This window comes from Sorex araneus, chromosome 7 (assembly GCF_027595985.1).
Source record: "Sorex araneus isolate mSorAra2 chromosome 7, mSorAra2.pri, whole genome shotgun sequence".
Lineage (NCBI taxonomy): Eukaryota > Metazoa > Chordata > Mammalia > Eulipotyphla > Soricidae > Sorex > Sorex araneus.
The window spans coordinates 13064986-13083285 of NC_073308.1; the positions used below are offsets into that span (position 1 = coordinate 13064986).

At 48.2% G+C, this 18300-nt stretch overlaps 1 protein-coding gene across 3 annotated transcripts in view; it reads left to right on the forward strand.

Moving 5' to 3' along the window:
* Positions 1 to 3821: 3821 nt before the first annotated feature.
* LOC129406611 (pleckstrin homology domain-containing family M member 1-like) overlaps positions 3822 to 18300 on the forward strand; it is a 42287-nt gene continuing 27808 nt past the window's right edge. For 2 of the 3 annotated variants that reach the window (XR_008631107.1, XR_008631106.1), the window contains exons 1-3: positions 3824 to 3951; positions 5623 to 5873; positions 6507 to 6835. Coding sequence is in view for 1 of the 3 variants with exons in the window: in XM_055144961.1 (XP_055000936.1) it covers positions 6692 to 6835 (144 nt within the window). In the remaining 2 variants the exon portion in view is untranslated. Of the gene's footprint in view, positions 3952 to 5622; positions 5874 to 6506; positions 6836 to 18300 lie in introns of all 3 variants that reach the window. The other variant, XM_055144961.1, reaches the window with a different exon arrangement.

The following is an 18300-nucleotide window of genomic DNA, read 5'->3' on the forward strand; positions in this document are numbered from 1 at the left end:
TGATATCATAGCTTCTCTGCATACTAGGAGTGGCAGACAGTTATCTATGCCAAGTATTCTAAGCCCTCTGTCTGAGGCAGCTCCCAGAGCTACATCCAAATAAGGATCCTGCATGAGCAGGTAGCTCCCCGCTCACACCACCTGGAAATTTTATTTTCTGAAGAGGCTCTCAGAATTTCCTATAAAATACTTATTTTCTCATTTTAAAATGCATACATGAATCAGTCCAGCGATGGACTTGGGAATTAAAGCCGAAAAGGTCAACGTTCATGTAACCAATAAAGGCCATAAAGGCCGTTGGCAGGAAATGCAGGACTGAAGCTGGAATCTCTCCCCGAGGCAGGGATGAGGTCCGAGAGGAATGGATGGGATGGGAGGATGGGAGGCTCTCCTGTGCTCCCAGAATAATCGCTCCTGAAGAGCTGTAAAAGCCACCATCCTCCAGCAGGGATGAGTATTAAAGCAAATCACAACCAGTTCCGTTGTTCTTTCCAAGGGCTCCCCAAGTGCCACAGCAGTTAATGACAGCAGACTCAACTCCTACCCCTACTTACAGTCACACTCTTGGGCTCTTGAAATGGCCAGAACTTTTGCAGCAGTGTCTACCTCTACTGTTGATACTAAGGCCTGTCTGTTTTCCCAACTCACAAACTTATTCACAAGAGCATGCCCTAACGTGGTATTCAGGTGCTCCTCCCTTAAAACCTAGTTAGATTCACATGGGTTTTTTGACTTGTTTTCTCTTAAAAACAAACTAAACAAAAAATGTCATTTTTAAGACTCAAAAGAGAGCTCTTGCCTTACAGGTGACTGAGCCATATGGAGTTCACTCTCAGCACCACCTCTGGTCCCGCAACCCCAGTAAGGAGTCACCCCTGAACACAGAGCAATTAGTACCCCCTGACCACCACCAGGTTCAGGACCATGCCCCACATCACCAAAAACTAAACAAACCAAAACCCCTCAGTCCTCAGTGAGCAGGATGCTGGGAGGCACAGAGTAAAGAAGAATGTGTGAGCAGTAGTTGACTAAGATGACCTTTCTCCACCTCGATTTCAGAAAACATTGGTGGAGGGACGGGAGTAAATAGTCCAGTGGGTAGGGCACTTTTTTTGCACACAAGTGACCTGGATTGGATCCCTGACCCTGCACCTTGCCAATAGTGATCTGTGAGCACAGAGCCAGGAGTAAGACATGGATAGGTGTGTTTCCAAAGAAAATTAAGAAAAGAGGGGGCAGAGAGATAGTACAATGGGAAAGGTGGTGGTCTTGCACGCAGCTGACTTGGTTTGATCTCTGGCATCCCACATGGTCCCCAAGCATGGTCAGGAGTGACTCCTGAGTGCAGAGTCAGGAGAAACCCCTGAGCATCTCCAAGTGTGTTCCCAAAACCAAACATTGGTGCAGCCAGGTACTGCCGAGGTTCTCCTCGGTCCACTGGACTCATCCCAGCTGCACATACCCCACCTTCCGTGAGATAGATGCGTGGTAGCAAGAACCCCAGCAGCAGTGGAAGAAGCACAGATCTCCCTCTCCAACACAGATATTCATAACCTTTAGATACTCAAAAATAATCGTCTTTGGGGGCTGGAACAATAGCACAGTGGGTAGGGCATTTGCCTTGCACAGGGCTGACCTGGGTTCGATTCCCAGCATCTAATATGGTCCCCCGAGCACTGTCAGGAGTAATTCCTGAGTGCAGAGCCAGGAGTATCCCCTGTGTATCACCGGGTGTGACCCAAAAAGAAAAAAAATCATCTTTGATACATCGCCCTGTGAAATTGCAAGCCAGGAAAAGTTAAATACATTAGTGAGGGAAATTAGCAGTGAGCCTGATTTGATCACCTACTGAAAAGAACATCAGTGCTGACACTCTGGTCATATGAAATGGGTGCAGTTCGAGGAGCCTTGAGCCAGCATGTTCTTCGGGTTAGTGTGCTGAGCGAACTGCCCATCCCTTCCTTGTCAGGCCTCTCAGTTTGTGGATGCGGAGCAAGAGACGCTGTTCTCTAGACAGTCAGTGCTCAAGTGCTCAAGCTCACATATCCAAACTTGATGTAAACCACATGAGCTGGGGTTTAACTCCGAAGTCTCCCAACTCTCACCCCGCCCTGCAGGGAAGGATAAGTTGGGGCTGCCATCAAAGGTCACACAGGCTGCAGAGATTGCCTTCACTGGCTGAGCACAGGGTTTGCATGCTGGAGGCTGGGGTTCGATCGCAGCACCGCATGGTCCCTGAAGCACTGCCTGGAGTGACTGTTTCCCAACCACAGACCTGAGGGAGATCTCCACTCCCCACCTCGAAAAAAAGGGGTCCACTGTACTAATGATTTATTCGTATTTTTATTATATGTCAGGGAGGTTATTCTGGGTCTCTCCTCCTGATTAACTTCATCTCTCCTGATACTCTCCAAATCTATCCACATAGCAGCAGATTACTTGCTATCATCTTTTCTTTCATTTTCTTTTTTTAATTGAATCTTTTTTATTTAATTTTATCTGTAACTTTTATTGAAAGTTACAAAGCTTTCAGGTTTTAGTATGTCATACAATGATCAAACACCCATCCCTTCACCAGTTCACATGTTCTACCACAAGAACCCCAGTATATCCCCTACCCCCCACCTTGCCTGTGTGGCAGATGATTTTCACTTTACTCTCTCTTTACTTTCATTACATTCAATTTTTCGACAGAAGACCCACTATTATTATTTGGAGTTTTCCCTCAACTACTAGACCTGCCGAAAAGGCATCATTAGATCATTTGTTTCCTATTGCTGATAATGAAGAGCATATGATGGCCACATGATTTTGGATTTCTGGTATTTTAATAATTAAGTCCAGAGGGATTTCTGCCAGAAGCTACTGTGTTCTGAGATTGGTTTGTGTGCCTCTGGGATCATGGCTGTTCAGGAGCTGAGGAGCCATTCATTCATGGCCACCACTGGGGGTCTCCTCAGGGCAGAGAGCAGTGCTGGTTCTGCTTCCCCACATCCCGAGAGTTCCCAGCGCCCCGTCACTGCAAGCTCGTACCTCTCTGTGCAATAGACTCTTAAAAATGGCAGTCACCACGCCACCAACGAGGAAGAAAGGCAGAGGGACAAACACCATTCCCCTCCCAGGGCAGCACAGGGCCGAAGCTTAGTTCAGAGTCCAAAAGCATTTTTTGCCATAAACTGCTGGGTTCTGGGATTGGTTTCTGTGCCTCTGGAATCATGGCTGTTCAGGAGCTCATCTTTTCTTAGAGTTGAGCAGTATTCCATTCTGTAGATGTACCTTTAAAGACAGTTTCTTTAACCAGCCCTCTATTCTTGGACATTTGGGTCTGTTCTAGATTTTGGCTATTGTGAATAGTACTACAAAGGGTGCAAATGACTTGGGTCTTTGGGACAGATGCCAAGCAGTTGACTGTGAAATATCGCGGGGGGCGCTCAGGGCGCGCTCCGGGTATAAGGAGTGGGGAAGACACGTTTTCCTGAGAGCCCCCTGGGCAGGAGAGTGATTGAGTTCTGTTGGTCCCCAGCGCCAACACCCTGGGAAAGCAAAGACGGGCGGCTTCACAAGTGAGCAAGCTTCACTCACGGAAGCCAGGACGGCCCCATCCTTATGCAGAAGGTGGCCAGGCAAGGGAAGGTAGCCAGTAGGATCTAGTCCCAATGGGACACCTCAGGCAGCTGACAAGCCCTACTTGGGGGTGGGGCAGGTCCGCAGCCTCCTCAAGGATCTGGGGTGAACCGCCTACCCGCTGGCCCCGCCCCCTGATCTCGTCGGGGCTCCGCGATTGGGCCGTCGCGTGAGGGCGTGGCCGTACGTCCAGACCCCAGGCTAGTGTCCTCGCCACAGGCGCCGCTTTTTGTTGTCTGGGGCTGGGAGGCCGCCACCACATTTGGGGGCGAAGCGGGGGGGCTGCGGCTATCCTGAGCGCCGGTCAGCGCCTTCCGGCTCCCTGTGGTGAGTGACGACTGAGGGGGCGAGCGGGGGGCGGGGGAAAGCTAAGCGGCGGCGGGACAGCCCCCGCGGAGCCCCCCGGGCGCCCGCCCCGAGCCCGGCATCTGCCAGCCCCTTCCCCACCCGAGCCCGCGAGCCCGCGAGCCCGACCCCGGCCCGCCGCCGCCCCGCCAGGCACATCTCACCCCGCGACCCTGGGGACCACCCTCGCCGCTCTGCCCCTCGCGGGTTCGGCTCCCTTAGCCCAGTTTCCCTCAGCTCCCTGCAGTGCACCCCGAGGCCTGCCCCGGGACCCGGGTTCCATCCCTGCGGCATCGCGTATGGGATTCCTGAGTGCGGAACGTAGGGCTGAGCCCTGAGCACTGTCGGGTGTCTACCCCAAAAAAGCCAAAATCCAAGGTCCCCTCCTCCAAGCCCCCCCTCCACCTCCGCTGGCCCCCACGTTTACCAGCACAGCCAAGGTGAGTGGCCCGTGGAGCCCAGCGCTTTCATGACAACCTGGACCCAGCCCTTAAATGTGCCTGAGCTCAGCGCCTCACTCTCCTGTCCTCCCTGCCCGTCACGCCCCCCCCCCCCCCATCTCCGCTTCCTCATCCGTCTCATGACAAACCCAGCAAGGTCCTTGCACCTCTGCTCGAGGGCTCAGCTCAGCACCCATCGCCCCTTGACCCAGTCCCCATGCGGTCTGAGAAAGTTCAGAGCCCTCTGCCAACCCCCCTCACTGTCCCACAGCAGCCAAATATAGACGCTTGAGCAGTACCTGGCAGTTAGGTGGCGGCTAGACTTGCCCCCGAGGGAGTCCGGTGGTCAGCTAGCTTGAGGGACAACCTGGCAGTTAAGGGGGCTGGCTCGACTGGCCCCTGAGAGGCTCCAGTGGTCAGCTAGCACGGGGGCCGCCCTTGTTGGGTGCCAGAGTTTCTCCTCGCCTTATGTTACAACATATGTTTGCAGTAAGGTTTGGTTAGACAGTCTGAGGCATTTAAAATATGCATGCGAAAGAAATACGTTTTCTGGGAGTTGCTCTGTGGCTTGCTTGAGAGCAGCCTGTTCAGTCCTCTTTTATTAACTAGCTTGATGTTCTAGCCAATGATATTCAGCCACATAGGCAGGATATGCAAATTAACTTAGTCAATGGAAACAATATCAAAGTCAGTTAATACTGTTGATATATAGCCGGAAGCATAGTCAATTAAAGTAACAGTAATAGAAAAACAATTTCAACGTCCAAGACTAGCTAGGCCTGAGATTATGGGATGTTGTACACCAACACCTTCTGTCCCCCTGGGCTGTCCTGGGGTTTGTGTGTCCGGCACTGGTGTTGGACTCCCTGTGCTGGCCACCTGCCTGGTAGGCAGCAGCCAAGTCCCTGAAGGTGAGTGCTGGTGCCTCAGTCACTCACTCCACCGTAGCTGCAGGACCCAGCCCTTCCATCCACAGTGCTGGCCTGGGGGAGTAGAGAATGCCACGGTGTCACAGAATGCTGTGTCCTGGCACATGTTAAGGCTCCTCACCCTGTGCTCCCCCAGCCAGAGCTGTTTGCTGGTCAGCCCCAACAACCACCCGGGGAGCATTTGGCAATGAGTGTTGTAGTTACGGGAGTGGGGAAGTGGGTCCTGGGGAGGCTACTGCCAGGGTGGGCACAGGGCCTGTCGAGTTTGTTTCTTCTTTCTGCAGGTGCCAGGTCATTGAGTTTTGACCATTTGGGACTCCTGAACCTACGGACTGTGACCTCAGAGCAGCACACACACTTGCCCCATGCACAGTGGGTGCACATTCCCTCCACATTCTCTTGACCGGGCAGCAGACTTGGTTATTTCACGGCTGTTGATAAGGACCCTAAGGAGAACCCATAGTCTCTGTGCCGCTTCTCCGAGTCTCATTCCTTTGAGACTCCTTCACGTGCCTCCAGGATCCCCCTGCTTAAGGTGCCAGAAATCGGACTGGTTTTCACCTTCTGCAGCTAAGTTTAATGGGAGGAGCTCTCCTCTTCACTTCCCTTTCTCGGTGACTGGAGACACCTGCCCCAGGCCTCTGTTGGTTTGTGTGGTGCTGGGGATCAAACCCCTGTTCTGTGGGCAAGGCCTGTTCTCCACCATGAGCCATCTGTGACTTGCCCTTGTTTTTAAGTTATTCATCACTTCATTCAGCAAGTGTTTTCTGGGTTCTAGTGTGTGCCACCCACGCACTGTTCGGGCCCTGGAGGTGCACTGGTGGATAAATTTGTGGGGCGGGGAAGTTCCTGTTTTCATTCAGAGTCCTAGGGAACATGAGAGGAGAGTGTGAGGGAAAAAGGGTGTTCTTGGCTGGATGGAAGGAAAGAACATCTTCACCCGGTGTCCCCCAGACTCCCTGTCTTTGCCTCCTGCATTCCGAGCTTAGTCTGGGAATCATATGGTGGAAGTTTCTCTCTCTACACTTGGTTCCTTCAAAGATTCAATTCTCATTCTCTCTCTATTTCTCTCTCTCCCTCTCTCCCTCTCCCTCTCCACACACATACACTTTCCCCCCCCCCTCTCTCTCCCGGCCTCTCTCTCACCCCACATTCTGCCCGTCACAAGACACTTGTCCAGAAATCCAGCTTGGCTCAAATCAAGAAGGCGCCATTTACTCATTGAGCACTTGTGGCTGAAAAGTCAGCTGCCCTTCTGAGTCAGAAGATAACCTCGTCATGCTTCTTCCAACAGCAAACTTTGCTGTGCTTCCCCAGCTGTGAGCATGATTCATCAGGTGGCACCACCGCTGCATGGCTGAGAGTCAGTCTATTGTTCCACGCGGCCCAGTACAGGACTGGGGTCAGGCCCCAGAGAGCTGGCCGGCAGGGATGGCTGAGAAGTCTCTCAGGAGCACAGATTGCTGTTTACTCCTGGATGAAGTGTTTTCAAGGCAGGTAAGTCAGCCCATGAGTTTCTTCTTTCAATGTAAGCCTCTTCTAAGCCATTGTTCTCTTTTTGTTCTTTGATCTGAGCAGGGTAGGTGGGGGGAGAATGAAGATGGAAATTGGACAAGTAAAATTGGAAGTGTATAGAGAAGGCAAAAGAATATAAAGGGGAAAATGAAAACTGAAAACCCAAACAACCTAGGGCAGTTCCTTCCTAGCTGTATGCTGGGACTTGGGAGCTGACTGGAGCCGCTGCCCCTTCAGCAGTGTGGGTTCTCCGTGAGTTTAGGTCTTCTCTAACCAAATGGAGCATCTGCCTATCTCCTAAAAGTCTCATTAATAAGTTGCCTTTAATGCTTTGATTTAAATACCCGTGACAGTGGTTTGGTGAGAAGCGTAGGGTTGGGGTGAGGAGACCAGAGAGTTTTGTGCCTTCTCTGGGCCCATTCCTACTGAACCTCAGTTTTCTCTGTGAAAGTGGACAACCACTGTTCTGTCTCAGAGTTGTGAACACTGAGTTTAGAGAATACGTTCAGAGAAGCTTGGAGCATTGTACAGGGTGAATCGGTTGCCCATGGAGAGTTGTGTGACTTGGGCTTCTGAAAGGACAGACCATCTTTCTGCCAAGCACCGTGGTCTCCCTTTTCTCTCTTCAACCCCATGTTTCATGGGACTCTGCTTTGTTCCTTTAGCTCTTTTATTTTGTTCCAGTTATTTTGGGCCACATTCAGCAGTGCCCAGGGCTTACTCCTGGCTTTGTGCTCAGGGATCACTTGAGGCAGGACTCAGGGGACTATAGAGGGTGCTGGGGATCGAAGCCAGTTTGGCCCTGTGTAAGGCAAGCGCCCTCCCCACTATATCATCACTCTGGCTCTCATTTGGTTCCTGAGTCCCAGCGTCTCAGGCCTGTGTGGGGAATCGCCCAGGGCTGCTGTCTGCTTGCTCTGTGCTGTGTTTGCTGGTGTTCCTGACACTCTGTTTGCAGTGATGGTTTGTCTGGCCCTGCTCTGGCCTCTCAGAGGAGTTTGCTCCAGTTCACCGATGTTACTTGACCATGCGCTCGTGCCCGCTGATAACCCGCTCTGTCTATCCAGTGAATACTCTTTGATTATCAGTGAACGAGTGAGCTGCATGGGGCTCAGGCTGTCATTCAGATGGTGGCAGTTGGAGCCTTCTGGCACCTGGCCTTGTGACTGGCTGAGAGCCTCTTTGGGATTCAAGAACAGGGCTGGTGGGGTGAGCCTCCAGTGTGGCTGGAAGGAATCGGAGCCCAAGATCTGGGAACCAGAGAGGCTGGGCCCAACCTCCAGGGGGAATGCTGACCAGAGATACCACCCTTTCCTGATGTTCTGGTGCCCAAAGTGGGAGCTGCTCCACCCACACCCGGAGACCCCGCAGAGTGGGTCTACCACAGCATACTAGTTTTTGTAGCTGCTGGCTCGTAGCAAATTGAGATTCGAGCAGTGGTGTTGCCTCATACTGTTGAAGCAGGCAGGCCCAGGAGGCCGGTGTCAGCAGGAGAGCCCTCCCCACCCTTCCTGTCAAGCGGTGTCACCTGTACCTCTCCCTCCCTCCCTCCCTCCCTCCCTCCCTCCCTCCCTCCCTCCCTCTCTCTCTCTCTCTCTCTCTCTCTCTCTCTCTCTCTCTCTCTCTCTCTCTCTCTCTCCCCCCCCCCCCGTGAGGCTTGGTGACATCCCTGACAGTGCTCAGGGACTACCCCATACTCCCACAGTCTGTGCGGAAGTATGGGAGCACTGTCACCCCTGCGGTGCTGACGAAGGATCCCGTCACTCCTGCATGTGAAGCCACTTGGCATGTGGAGCCTCTCTCTGGCCCCGAGCACTTGTTCTCTTCACTGCCGAGTCTGCAGACACATGCCTGTCCTTGCAGCTGGGGGTGTGAACGGTTGCTGGGCCCATGGACCATGAGCCCCTGCTTCTGGTCCCTACAGGTTGTTTGCATCCTCAGCCACGGCATCTTCTGTGGACCCTCTGCTCTCTCACTCACTTTCTTTTCTCTTGTCTGTTTTATTGTTTTCACCACACCCAACAGTGCTCTAGAGGCTACTGTACCATGGGTAGGGGTCAGGCCTTTTGGCTCACATTCAACAAGACTCAACCCAGCACCGCCTGTGATCCCCTAAAGCCAACCAGGAGTGATCTCAACACAGAGCCAGGAGTAAGCCCTGAGCACATCCAGGTGTGACCTGAAAACAAAAGAATTCAAAAAGAACAAAACCCAGAGAGAGCCTCTGTTTCTGTCTGTGGCTCAGGGATGCACTGAACCAGAAGTGCTGTCTTCTGCTCGTTTTTGTTTCACATGGGGTGAAAGGCCTTGCAGCTATCATTTGGAGAATATGGTGACCTGCTCCTTGCTGTAGGGAGTTGCGGGGGGAGGGAGGGCATGGACCAGAACCCTGACCAGAGCCTCAACCTTATTCATATGACCACCCTCTGTCTCCCTGGGTGTCATGTGGTCCTTGTAGAGCTGTAGGCAGGGTAGAAATGCTCTTAGTGTTGGAGAATGGACTGGACCTCCAGGTGGCCATGCCAGTAAGGTGGCCAGGGCCAACAGGATGAGATGAGAGATGTGGGAGAGCCGCCACAAGGCTTTCAACTACATGGAAAGGAATGGACATCACGTGGGAGGGGAGGCCTGGCCAAGGGATAGTTGAGCAGCAGCGGTTCCCGGAGTCTCCTTCCTCCTTTAGAGCATATGACTGGGGATCAAAGGGAAATATCAGTGCCGTGGGGGCTCAGGGAGGTCCCCTGAAAGATTTCCAGTGAGCCTGCTGCCCTGGGGCTTCTTGATGGCTCTGGGCACCATGGGTCAGAACCTACATCCTAGTCACCCATGTGGGTGGTCACTGGGGCAGTTACCGTCTTTGGACATTTACAGCGTTTCCTGATTTTTCCAACTATGGTGTTTGCACTCAGCTCCTTCTTTCCCCCTTGCAAGGGGACCTGTTGGTGGCTGTGGGCCTGGGCTCTCCTCGCCACTCTATGGGTCTTGAATTCCCTGGGAGAGGCAGGGTGTGGAATGATGTTTGGATTGTCTGAAACCAAATTCTGCGTTGTCTTCCTGGGAGAAGCTGAGCTTTCTTTTTCTCCTTGCTGATGTTCCGTTATTCTGAGAATTTTCTGTCGGCAAGGAACTGTGAGTTTCAGTTGTGTCTTCTCTCCTCCTGGCCACTGGGATGTCGGGCCCATAGGCTGCTTCTCCTGGGAAGGTCCTTCCCTATGCCACCTTCCCAGGACGTCACAGAGGTAGGGCAGAGCCACTGGCTGGCTTTGCATCCTGACAAGGACTGAGTCTTTAGGCAGTAGGCTTCTGGTGCATATGTGCCTTCATCGTCTCTTCCTGCCCTACCCTGTAAAAGTTGAGCTGCATGAAGCATTTGTATGTTTGTTTTGTTTTGGGGCCACCCCCAGTGGTGCCCAGGGCTTACTGAGCTTACTCCTGGCTTTGCACTCAGGGATCACCCCTGGCAGGCTCAAGGCTCATAGAGGGTACCAGATGTCAAACCCAGGTCAGCTGCTTGTAAGACAAGTACTATGCACTGTATTATCACTCTGACCCCTGTTTGTACCTTGTATAAAGTATAGTAATACTATCTGACATTGGAAGAACATTTGAAGTTGGACTTCCATAAAGATTTTAAAATCCTTTATTTATGGGGGGCGGAGGGGTAGCATTGGGCACCAGCACTGCTCAGCATTTACTCCTGGCTCTGTGCTCAGTAAATATTCCTTGCAGTGTTTGGGGCACCATATGTGGTACGAGTAAATAGAATTGGAGTCAGCCAGATGGAAGGCAAGTGCAAGTGCCATAACCCCCATACTGTGTCTCTGGTCCAATATCAAAATCTTTAAAGGATCTAATAGCCAGAATATATAAAGACCTTTTATACATCAGCAATAAGAAGCAGATCCAGTTAAAAATAAAGGATTTAATGACACGTTTCTCAGGGCAATATGTTAAAATAGTCAATAAGTACATATATGGCATGACATGAACTCATCTGAAATACACAGGTCAGTGGTTTTTAATTTAATCACACAACTGTGCCACCCACTGTTGCCACAATCTAATTTTAGAATATTTTCACCCCCTTGAAAGAAGTACTGCAGCAAGTAGCAGTTCCTCCTGTTCCCCTTTCTCTGGGTCTCCAGCAGCCATGCAGATGTTTTCTATTTCTATAGATATTCCAATTATGGACATCTCTTATAAATTAATTCGTGCATCATGGAGCCATTTGTGATGCTCTTCATGCTTAGCCCACAGGTGCCAGCAGGCCACCATGGCAACATTATGGTGATTTCAGACCATCGGACCAGCATGCCGAGGGGGCCATATGGTGCCGGCACCTTCTTAAACTGTCTCCCTGCACTCCTTCAAGTTGTTTATTCTTGATTTTCAGGCCACACTCAGCAGTGCTCAAAGTTCATGAGCTACTCCTAACACTGGCGGTGCTTAGGGTTCATGCAGTATTGGGGATCAAACCTATGTCCCCCACATGCAAAGGCCTTGAGCCATCACCTCTGCCCCAGTTAATCTCTTCTTTCAACAAACACTGAGCACTTCCATGTATCAGGAACTATGCCAAATATAGAGGACAGAAAAGTACATTAAAGAAATTGAGCCTTGGGGCTGGATCAATAGCACAGTGGGTAGGGCATTTGCCTTGCACATGGCTGACCCCGGTTCGATTCCTAGCACCCCATATCGTCCCATGAGCACTGCCAGCAGTAATTCCTGGTTGCAGAACCAGGAGTAATGCCTGTGCATTGCCAGGTGTGACCTAAAAATACAAAAAATTAAAAAAAAATCCAGCCTTGTCCTCAGTGTAGTAATCTCAGTGCTATAGATGAGGAAGTTAATTTCCATCTGATAGAAATTGGGACTCAGGAACCTGAAGTGTCTAGGTGGCCCAACTGGTGACAGGCACAGCCGGACTAAATTCAGGCCTCTGCAGTCTCACGTCTTTCTCCCTCTTGGGTGGGAGTGAGGCTCCAGCAGTGCTGCTCTCCACTAGCGGTGCGCCGGAGTTCCTGCATGCGGTGTAGAGGATTGATTGCCAGGCCCTGTATATGCCAGGTATCATGTGCTCAGCCCTTTGAGAATCTCCAAAGCCATACAGTGCTTTCTAGTTTTTTGTTTTGGGGGCCACATCTGGCGTGTGCTCAGGACTTACTCCTGTCTTGTACTCAGGAATCACTCCTGCAGGGCTCAGGGGACCACATGCAGGGCAAGGGCCAGCCCTGCTCCACTACTGATCTGGTCCCTAGACTATTACCAAGAAAGAAATGCCTGTCTTTCCTTGGTTTTCTGGCTCTTAACGCAGCACTTTTTCCTCTTACTGATGCTCTGCATTCTTGGTCTTGCATCAGGTGGAAAGCTCAGCCCTGCCTAGAGGCATTCCCCAGGCTCCGGAGCAGTCCCTCTGAGGGAGTCCGCCTCTGAATCCCAGTTCCATGTGGCTTAGCCCATGTTTTGAAATAGAGAAGGTGGCCAGTGGCCAAGCTCTTGTCTTTTTTTTTTCTTTTTTAAACGAAATTTTATTTATTTTTTATTGGATCACCATGAGATACTTTACAAACTTTAATGATTACATTTCAGTCATATAATGATCGAGCACTCATCCCTCCACCAGTGCACATTTCCACCACCATTGTTCCCAGTGTCCCTCCTGCTACCCCAACCCCAACCCACCCATTACCTCTGTGGCAGATACATTCCTTCTTACTCTCTAATTTGGGGTGTTATGATTTGCAATACAGATAGTAAGAGGCCTTTATGTTCTGTCTTTAGTCTACTTTCAGCAAACATCTCCCATCCCAATCAATCTCTCCAATCATTATTGACTTAGTGGTCCCTTTTTTTTTATTTTATTTATTTTTTTTATAAATAATTTATTTATTTTTAATTAGCGAATCACCGTGAGGGTACAGTTACAGATTTATACACTTTTGTGCTTATACTTCCCTCATACAAAGTTCCGGAACCCATCCCTTCACCAGTGCCCATTCTCCACCACCCGTAAACCCAGCGTCCCTCCCACCCTCCCCAATCCCATCTCCCCCCCAACCCACCCTGCCACTGTGGCAGGGCATTCCCTTCTGTTCTCTCTCTCTAATTAGCTGTTGTGGTTTGCAATAAAGGTGTTGAGTGGCCGCTGTGCTCAGTCTCTAGCCCTCATTCAGCCCGCAACTCCCTTCCCCCACATGGCCTTCGACTACAATGTAGTTGGTGATCGCTTCTCTGAGTTGCCCTTTCCCCGGAACTTGAGGCCAGCCTCGAAGCCATGGGGTCAACCTCCTGGTACTTATTTCTACAGTTCTTGGGTATTAGTCTCCCACTCTGATATTCTATATACCATAGATGAGTGCAGTCTTTCTATGTCTGTCTCTCTCTTTCTGACTCATTTCACTCAGCATGAAACTTTTCATGCCCATCCACTTAACTACAAAATTCTTGACTTCCTTTTTTCTAACAGCTGCATAGTATTCCATTGTATAGATGTACCAAAGTTTCCTCAACCAGTCATCCGTTTTGGGGCATTCGGGTTTTTTCCAGATTCTGGCTATTGTAAACAGTGCTGCGATGAACATACATGTGCAGATGTTGTTTCGATTGTACTTTTTTGCCTCTCTGGGATATATTCCCAGCAGTGGTATTGCTGGGTCAAATGGGAATTCAATATCTAATTTTTTGAGAATCGTCCAAATTGTTTTCCAGAAGGGCTGAACCAGTCGGCATTCCCACCAGCAGTGAAGAAGGGTCCCTTTCTCCCCACATCCTCTCCAACAGCGGTTGCTTTTGTTCTTTTGGATGTGTGCTAATCTCTTTGGTGTGAGGTGGTATCTCATGGTTGTTTTGATCTGCATCTCTCTGATGATTAGTGATGCAGAGCACTTTTTCATGTGCCTTTTGGCCATTCGTATTTCTTCCTTGGTAAAGTTTCTGTTCATTTCTTCGCCCCATTTTTTGATGGGGTTGGATGTTTTCTTCTTGTAGAGTTCAACCAGTGCTTTATATACCATTGATATCAACCCCTTATCTGATGGGTATTGTGTAAATATCCTTTCCCATTCTGTGAATAGTCTTTGGATTCTGGTCACTGTATCTCTTGCGGTGCAGAAGCTTTTTAGTTTAATGTAGTCCCATTTGTTGATCTCTGTTTTTACTAGATTACTTAGTTCCGTGTCACCTTTGAAGATACGTTTATCTTCAATATCGTGGAGGGTTTTGCCGACCTTGTCTTCAATGTACCTTATGGTTTGTGGTCTAATGTCGAGGTCTTTAATCCATTTTGATCTGACGTTTGTGCATGGTGTCAGGTCAAGGTCTAAACCCATTTTTTTTGCATGTGGTTGTCCAGTTGTGCCAGCACCATTTGTTAAAGAGGCTTTCTTTGCTCCACTTCACATCTCTTGCTCCCTTATCAAAGATTAGATGATAATACATTTGGGGTTGTGTGTAGGGATATTCCACCCTGTTCCATTGGTCTACGGCTCTGGCTTTGTTCCAGTACCATGCTGTTTTAATTGTTACTGCTTTGTAGTAAAGATTGAGGTTGGGGAGGGTGATGCCTCCCATCATCTTTTTCCCAAGAATTGTTTTAGCTATCCTTGGACGTTTGTTATTCCATATGAATTTTAGGATTGCTTGATCCATTTCTTTGAAGAATGTCAAGGGTATACTTATAGGGATCGCATTGAATCTGTATAATGCTTTAGGGAGTATTGCCATTTTGACAACATTGATTCTCCCTATCCACGAGCAGGGTATATGTTTCCATTTCCTCATGTCCTCTTTGATTTCATGGAGTAGCGTTTTGTAGTTTTCTTTGTAAAGGTCTTTTACTTCCTTGGTTAAGCTGATTCCGAGGTACTTGATTTTCTGGGGCACGATTGTGAATGGGATTGCTTTTTTCATGTCCCTTTCCTCTGCCTCATTGTTTGCATATATGAAGGCCATGGATTTTTGGGTATTGATTTTGTAGCCTGCAACTTTACTGTATAAGTGTATTGTTTCTAAGAGTTTCTTAGTAGAGGTTTTAGGCTTCTCTAGATATAGTATCATGTCGTCTGCAAATAGTGAGAGTTTGATTTCTTCCTTTCCTATCTGGATGCCCTTAATCTCTTTTTCTTGTCTAATAGCTATCGCAAGTACTTCCAGTACTATATTGAAGAGGAGTGGTGAGAGTGGGCATCCTTGTCTTGTGCCCAATCTCAGAGGAAAGGCCCTTAGTTTTTCCCCGTTGAGGATAATGCTTGCCGTACGCTTGTGATAGATGGCTTCGACTATCTTGAGGAAAGTTCCTCCAAACCCCATTTTGGCGAGGGTTTTCATCATGAAAGGATGTTGGATCTTGTCAAATGCTTTCTCTGCATCTATTGATATGATCATATGGTTTTTGTCTTTACTTTTGTTGATATGCTGGATTATGTTGATTGATTTCCGAATGTTAAACCATCCTTGCATCCCTGGGATGAATCCCACTTGGTCGTGATGTATGATCTTTTTGATGAGTTGTTGGATCCTATTTGCTAGTATTTTGTTGAGGATCTTCGCATCGGTGTTCATCAGGGAAATTGGTCTGTAATTTTCTTTCTTAGTGGTGTCTTTGTTTGCTTTTGGTATTAGGGAGATATGTGCTTCATAGAAACTGTTTGGGAGAGTTCCTGTTTTTTCAATTTCCTGGAAAAGTTTGAGGAAAACAGGCAATAGGTCTTCTTTAAATGTTTGGAAGAATTCGCCAGTGAAACCATCTGGGCCTGGGCTTTTGTTTTTGGGGAGGTTTTTGATTACCGTTTCAATTTCCTTAACATTGATGGATCTATTCAGGTATTCCAGGTCTTCTTTCTTCAGTGTTGGGAGATTGTAGGAATCAAGGAATCCATCCATTTCTTTTAGGTTCTCCTTTTTTGTGGCGTAAAGACCTTCAAAGTAGTCTCTAATGATCTTTTGAATCTCACTGGTTTCTGTTATGATGTCCCCCTTTTCATTTCTGATTCGATTTATTAGAGTTTTCTCTCTTTCTTTCTTTGTGAGTCTTGCTAGCGGTTTATCAATCTTATTTATTTTCTCAAAGAACCAACTCTTTGTTTCATTGATCTTTCTGATTGTTTTTTTGGTTTCGATGTCATTAATTTCTGCTCTAATTTTTATTATTTCTTTCCTTCGATCTGGTTTGGGGTCCTTTTTCTGGTCCTTTTCTAAGGTCTTGAGTCGTGAAGTCAAGCTATCTATGTGGGTCCTTTCTTCCTTCCTGAGGAATGCTTGGAGAGCTATAAATTTACCCCTTAACACGGCTTTAGCTGCGTCCCATAGGTTTTGGTAGCTCGTGTCTTCATTCTCATTTGTTTCTAAGTATCTTTTGATTTCTTCCTTGATTTCCTTCCTGACCCACTCATTGTTCAACATGGAATTGTTTAATTTCCAGGTGTTTGATTTGATTTTCCGTGTTTGTGAGTGGTTAGCTTCTATCTTCAGCGCATCGTGGTCTGAAAAGATGGTTGATACAATTTCTATTTTTCCGATTCTATTGAGGTATGTTCTGGGGCCCAGTACATGGTCTATTTTTGAAAATGTTCCATGTGCACTGGAAAAGAATGTGTATTCTTTCTTTTGGGGGTGTAAGGCCCTGTATAGGTCTATTAGGCCTCTCTCTTCAATTTCTTCATTCAGAGTCAGTGTTTCCTTGTTGAGTTTTGTTCTTGTGGATCTATCTAGAGGCGATAAGGCCGTATTGAAGTCTCCGACTACAATTGTGCTGTTAGTGATGTCCTCTTTGAAGTCTGTTAGGAGTTTTTTTAAATATTTAGCCGGTCGTTCGTTAGGAGCATATACGTTTAAGAGTGTGATTTCTTCCTGTTGTACATATCCCTTGATAAACAGAAAATGACCTTCGCTGTCCCTTTTGATCTTTTTCATCCTGAAATCTATGTTGTCGGATACCAGGATGGCCACTCCAGCTTTTTTAAGGGGGTTGTTTGCTTGGAGGATTGTTTTCCATCCTTTGACTTTGAGTCTATGTTTACTCTGTTTGTTCAGGTGTGTTTCTTGCAGGCAACAGAATGTTGGGTTTAATTTCCGGATCCATTTAGCCACTCTGTGTCTCTTGATAGGTGCATTTAGGCCATTGACATTGAGAGAGATTATTGTGATGTGGTTTTGTGTCATCTTTCTGTGGGATTTGTTGTTCTTATAGGGCTCCTCCTTGTCTTACAGTAGCCCCTTTATACCTTCTTTCAAGATTGGTTTTGAGTCTATGAAGGACCTGAGCTGTTGTTTATCCGAGAAGTAGTGTATGGTTCCTTCGAGTTTGAGTGAGAGTTTAGCCGAATAAAGTATTCTTGGTGAGGCATTCATTTCGTTGAGTTTTTTCACTATGTCCCACCATTGTCTTCGGGCTCGGAGGGTTTCTTCTGACAGATCGGCCGTAAATCTGAGGGGTGCTCCTTTGTATGTGATTTCCTTCCTTGACCTTGCTGCTTGCAGAATTGTGTCTCTATCCATGGTATCCGTCATTCTGACTATGATATGCCTTGGGGTCTTTTTATTCGGGTCTCTTTTTGCTGGTACTCTTCAGACTCCTTGTATCTGGATGCCTGCCTTGTCCAGCTCTGGGAATTTCTTAGCAATGATATCTTTGACTGTGTTTTTTTCATTGGGGTTGCTTCCCTGCGGTTCTGGTACTCCAATGATTCTTATGTTGTTCCTCTTGAAGTCATCCCCCAGGGCTCTGATTCGCTCTATAGCCATTTTGAGGTCTTTCGCCATTATTTGTTGTTGTCTATAAGCTTTCTGCAGCTCATCTTCCAGATCACTGATTCTGTCTTCAGCTGTAGTCATTCTACTGTTGAGGGCATCTAGTGAGATTTTTATTTCATCTACCGATTGCTTTATTTGTGAGACTTCCGTTCGAAGGTTTGAAATTTCTGCTCTCATTTCTGCTCTCATTTCTTCCTGTATTTTCTTGGTAGACCGTTCCAGCGCTTCATTCATCTCCTCCCTTAATTTATTGGATGTCTGTTCCATACTTGCTTGGAGTAGGTCGACTCTCCTCCAGATTTCCTCCAGATTTCCTCTCTGAATTGTTTATCTGTTGAGGTTTCTGGTATCTTTTCTTCCCCCTCTCTTCGCGGAGGGGATTTTCGCTGCTTCTTCATATTGTCATGGAAGTATAGAGTTGGAACCTTGTAATTATTTATTCCTCTTCCTTTTTGTGGAAAGAAGGGGCTCCGATTGTGCTAAACTTCCCTTATTCCCTGATAGCTTATATACTGTCAGCCTAAGCTACTGGCTATTTTGCGTAAGTGTTTGAGATCGCAAAAGTGAATTTTCAAAGGAATGCACGGTACCGATTGAGCTGAGGAAGGAAAGAATAACTGCGGCTGCGTTAGCGTTGGCGGCTCTGAAAATAGGCCACGCCCACTTTGAGACCACGCCCACTAAGGCACAGGCCA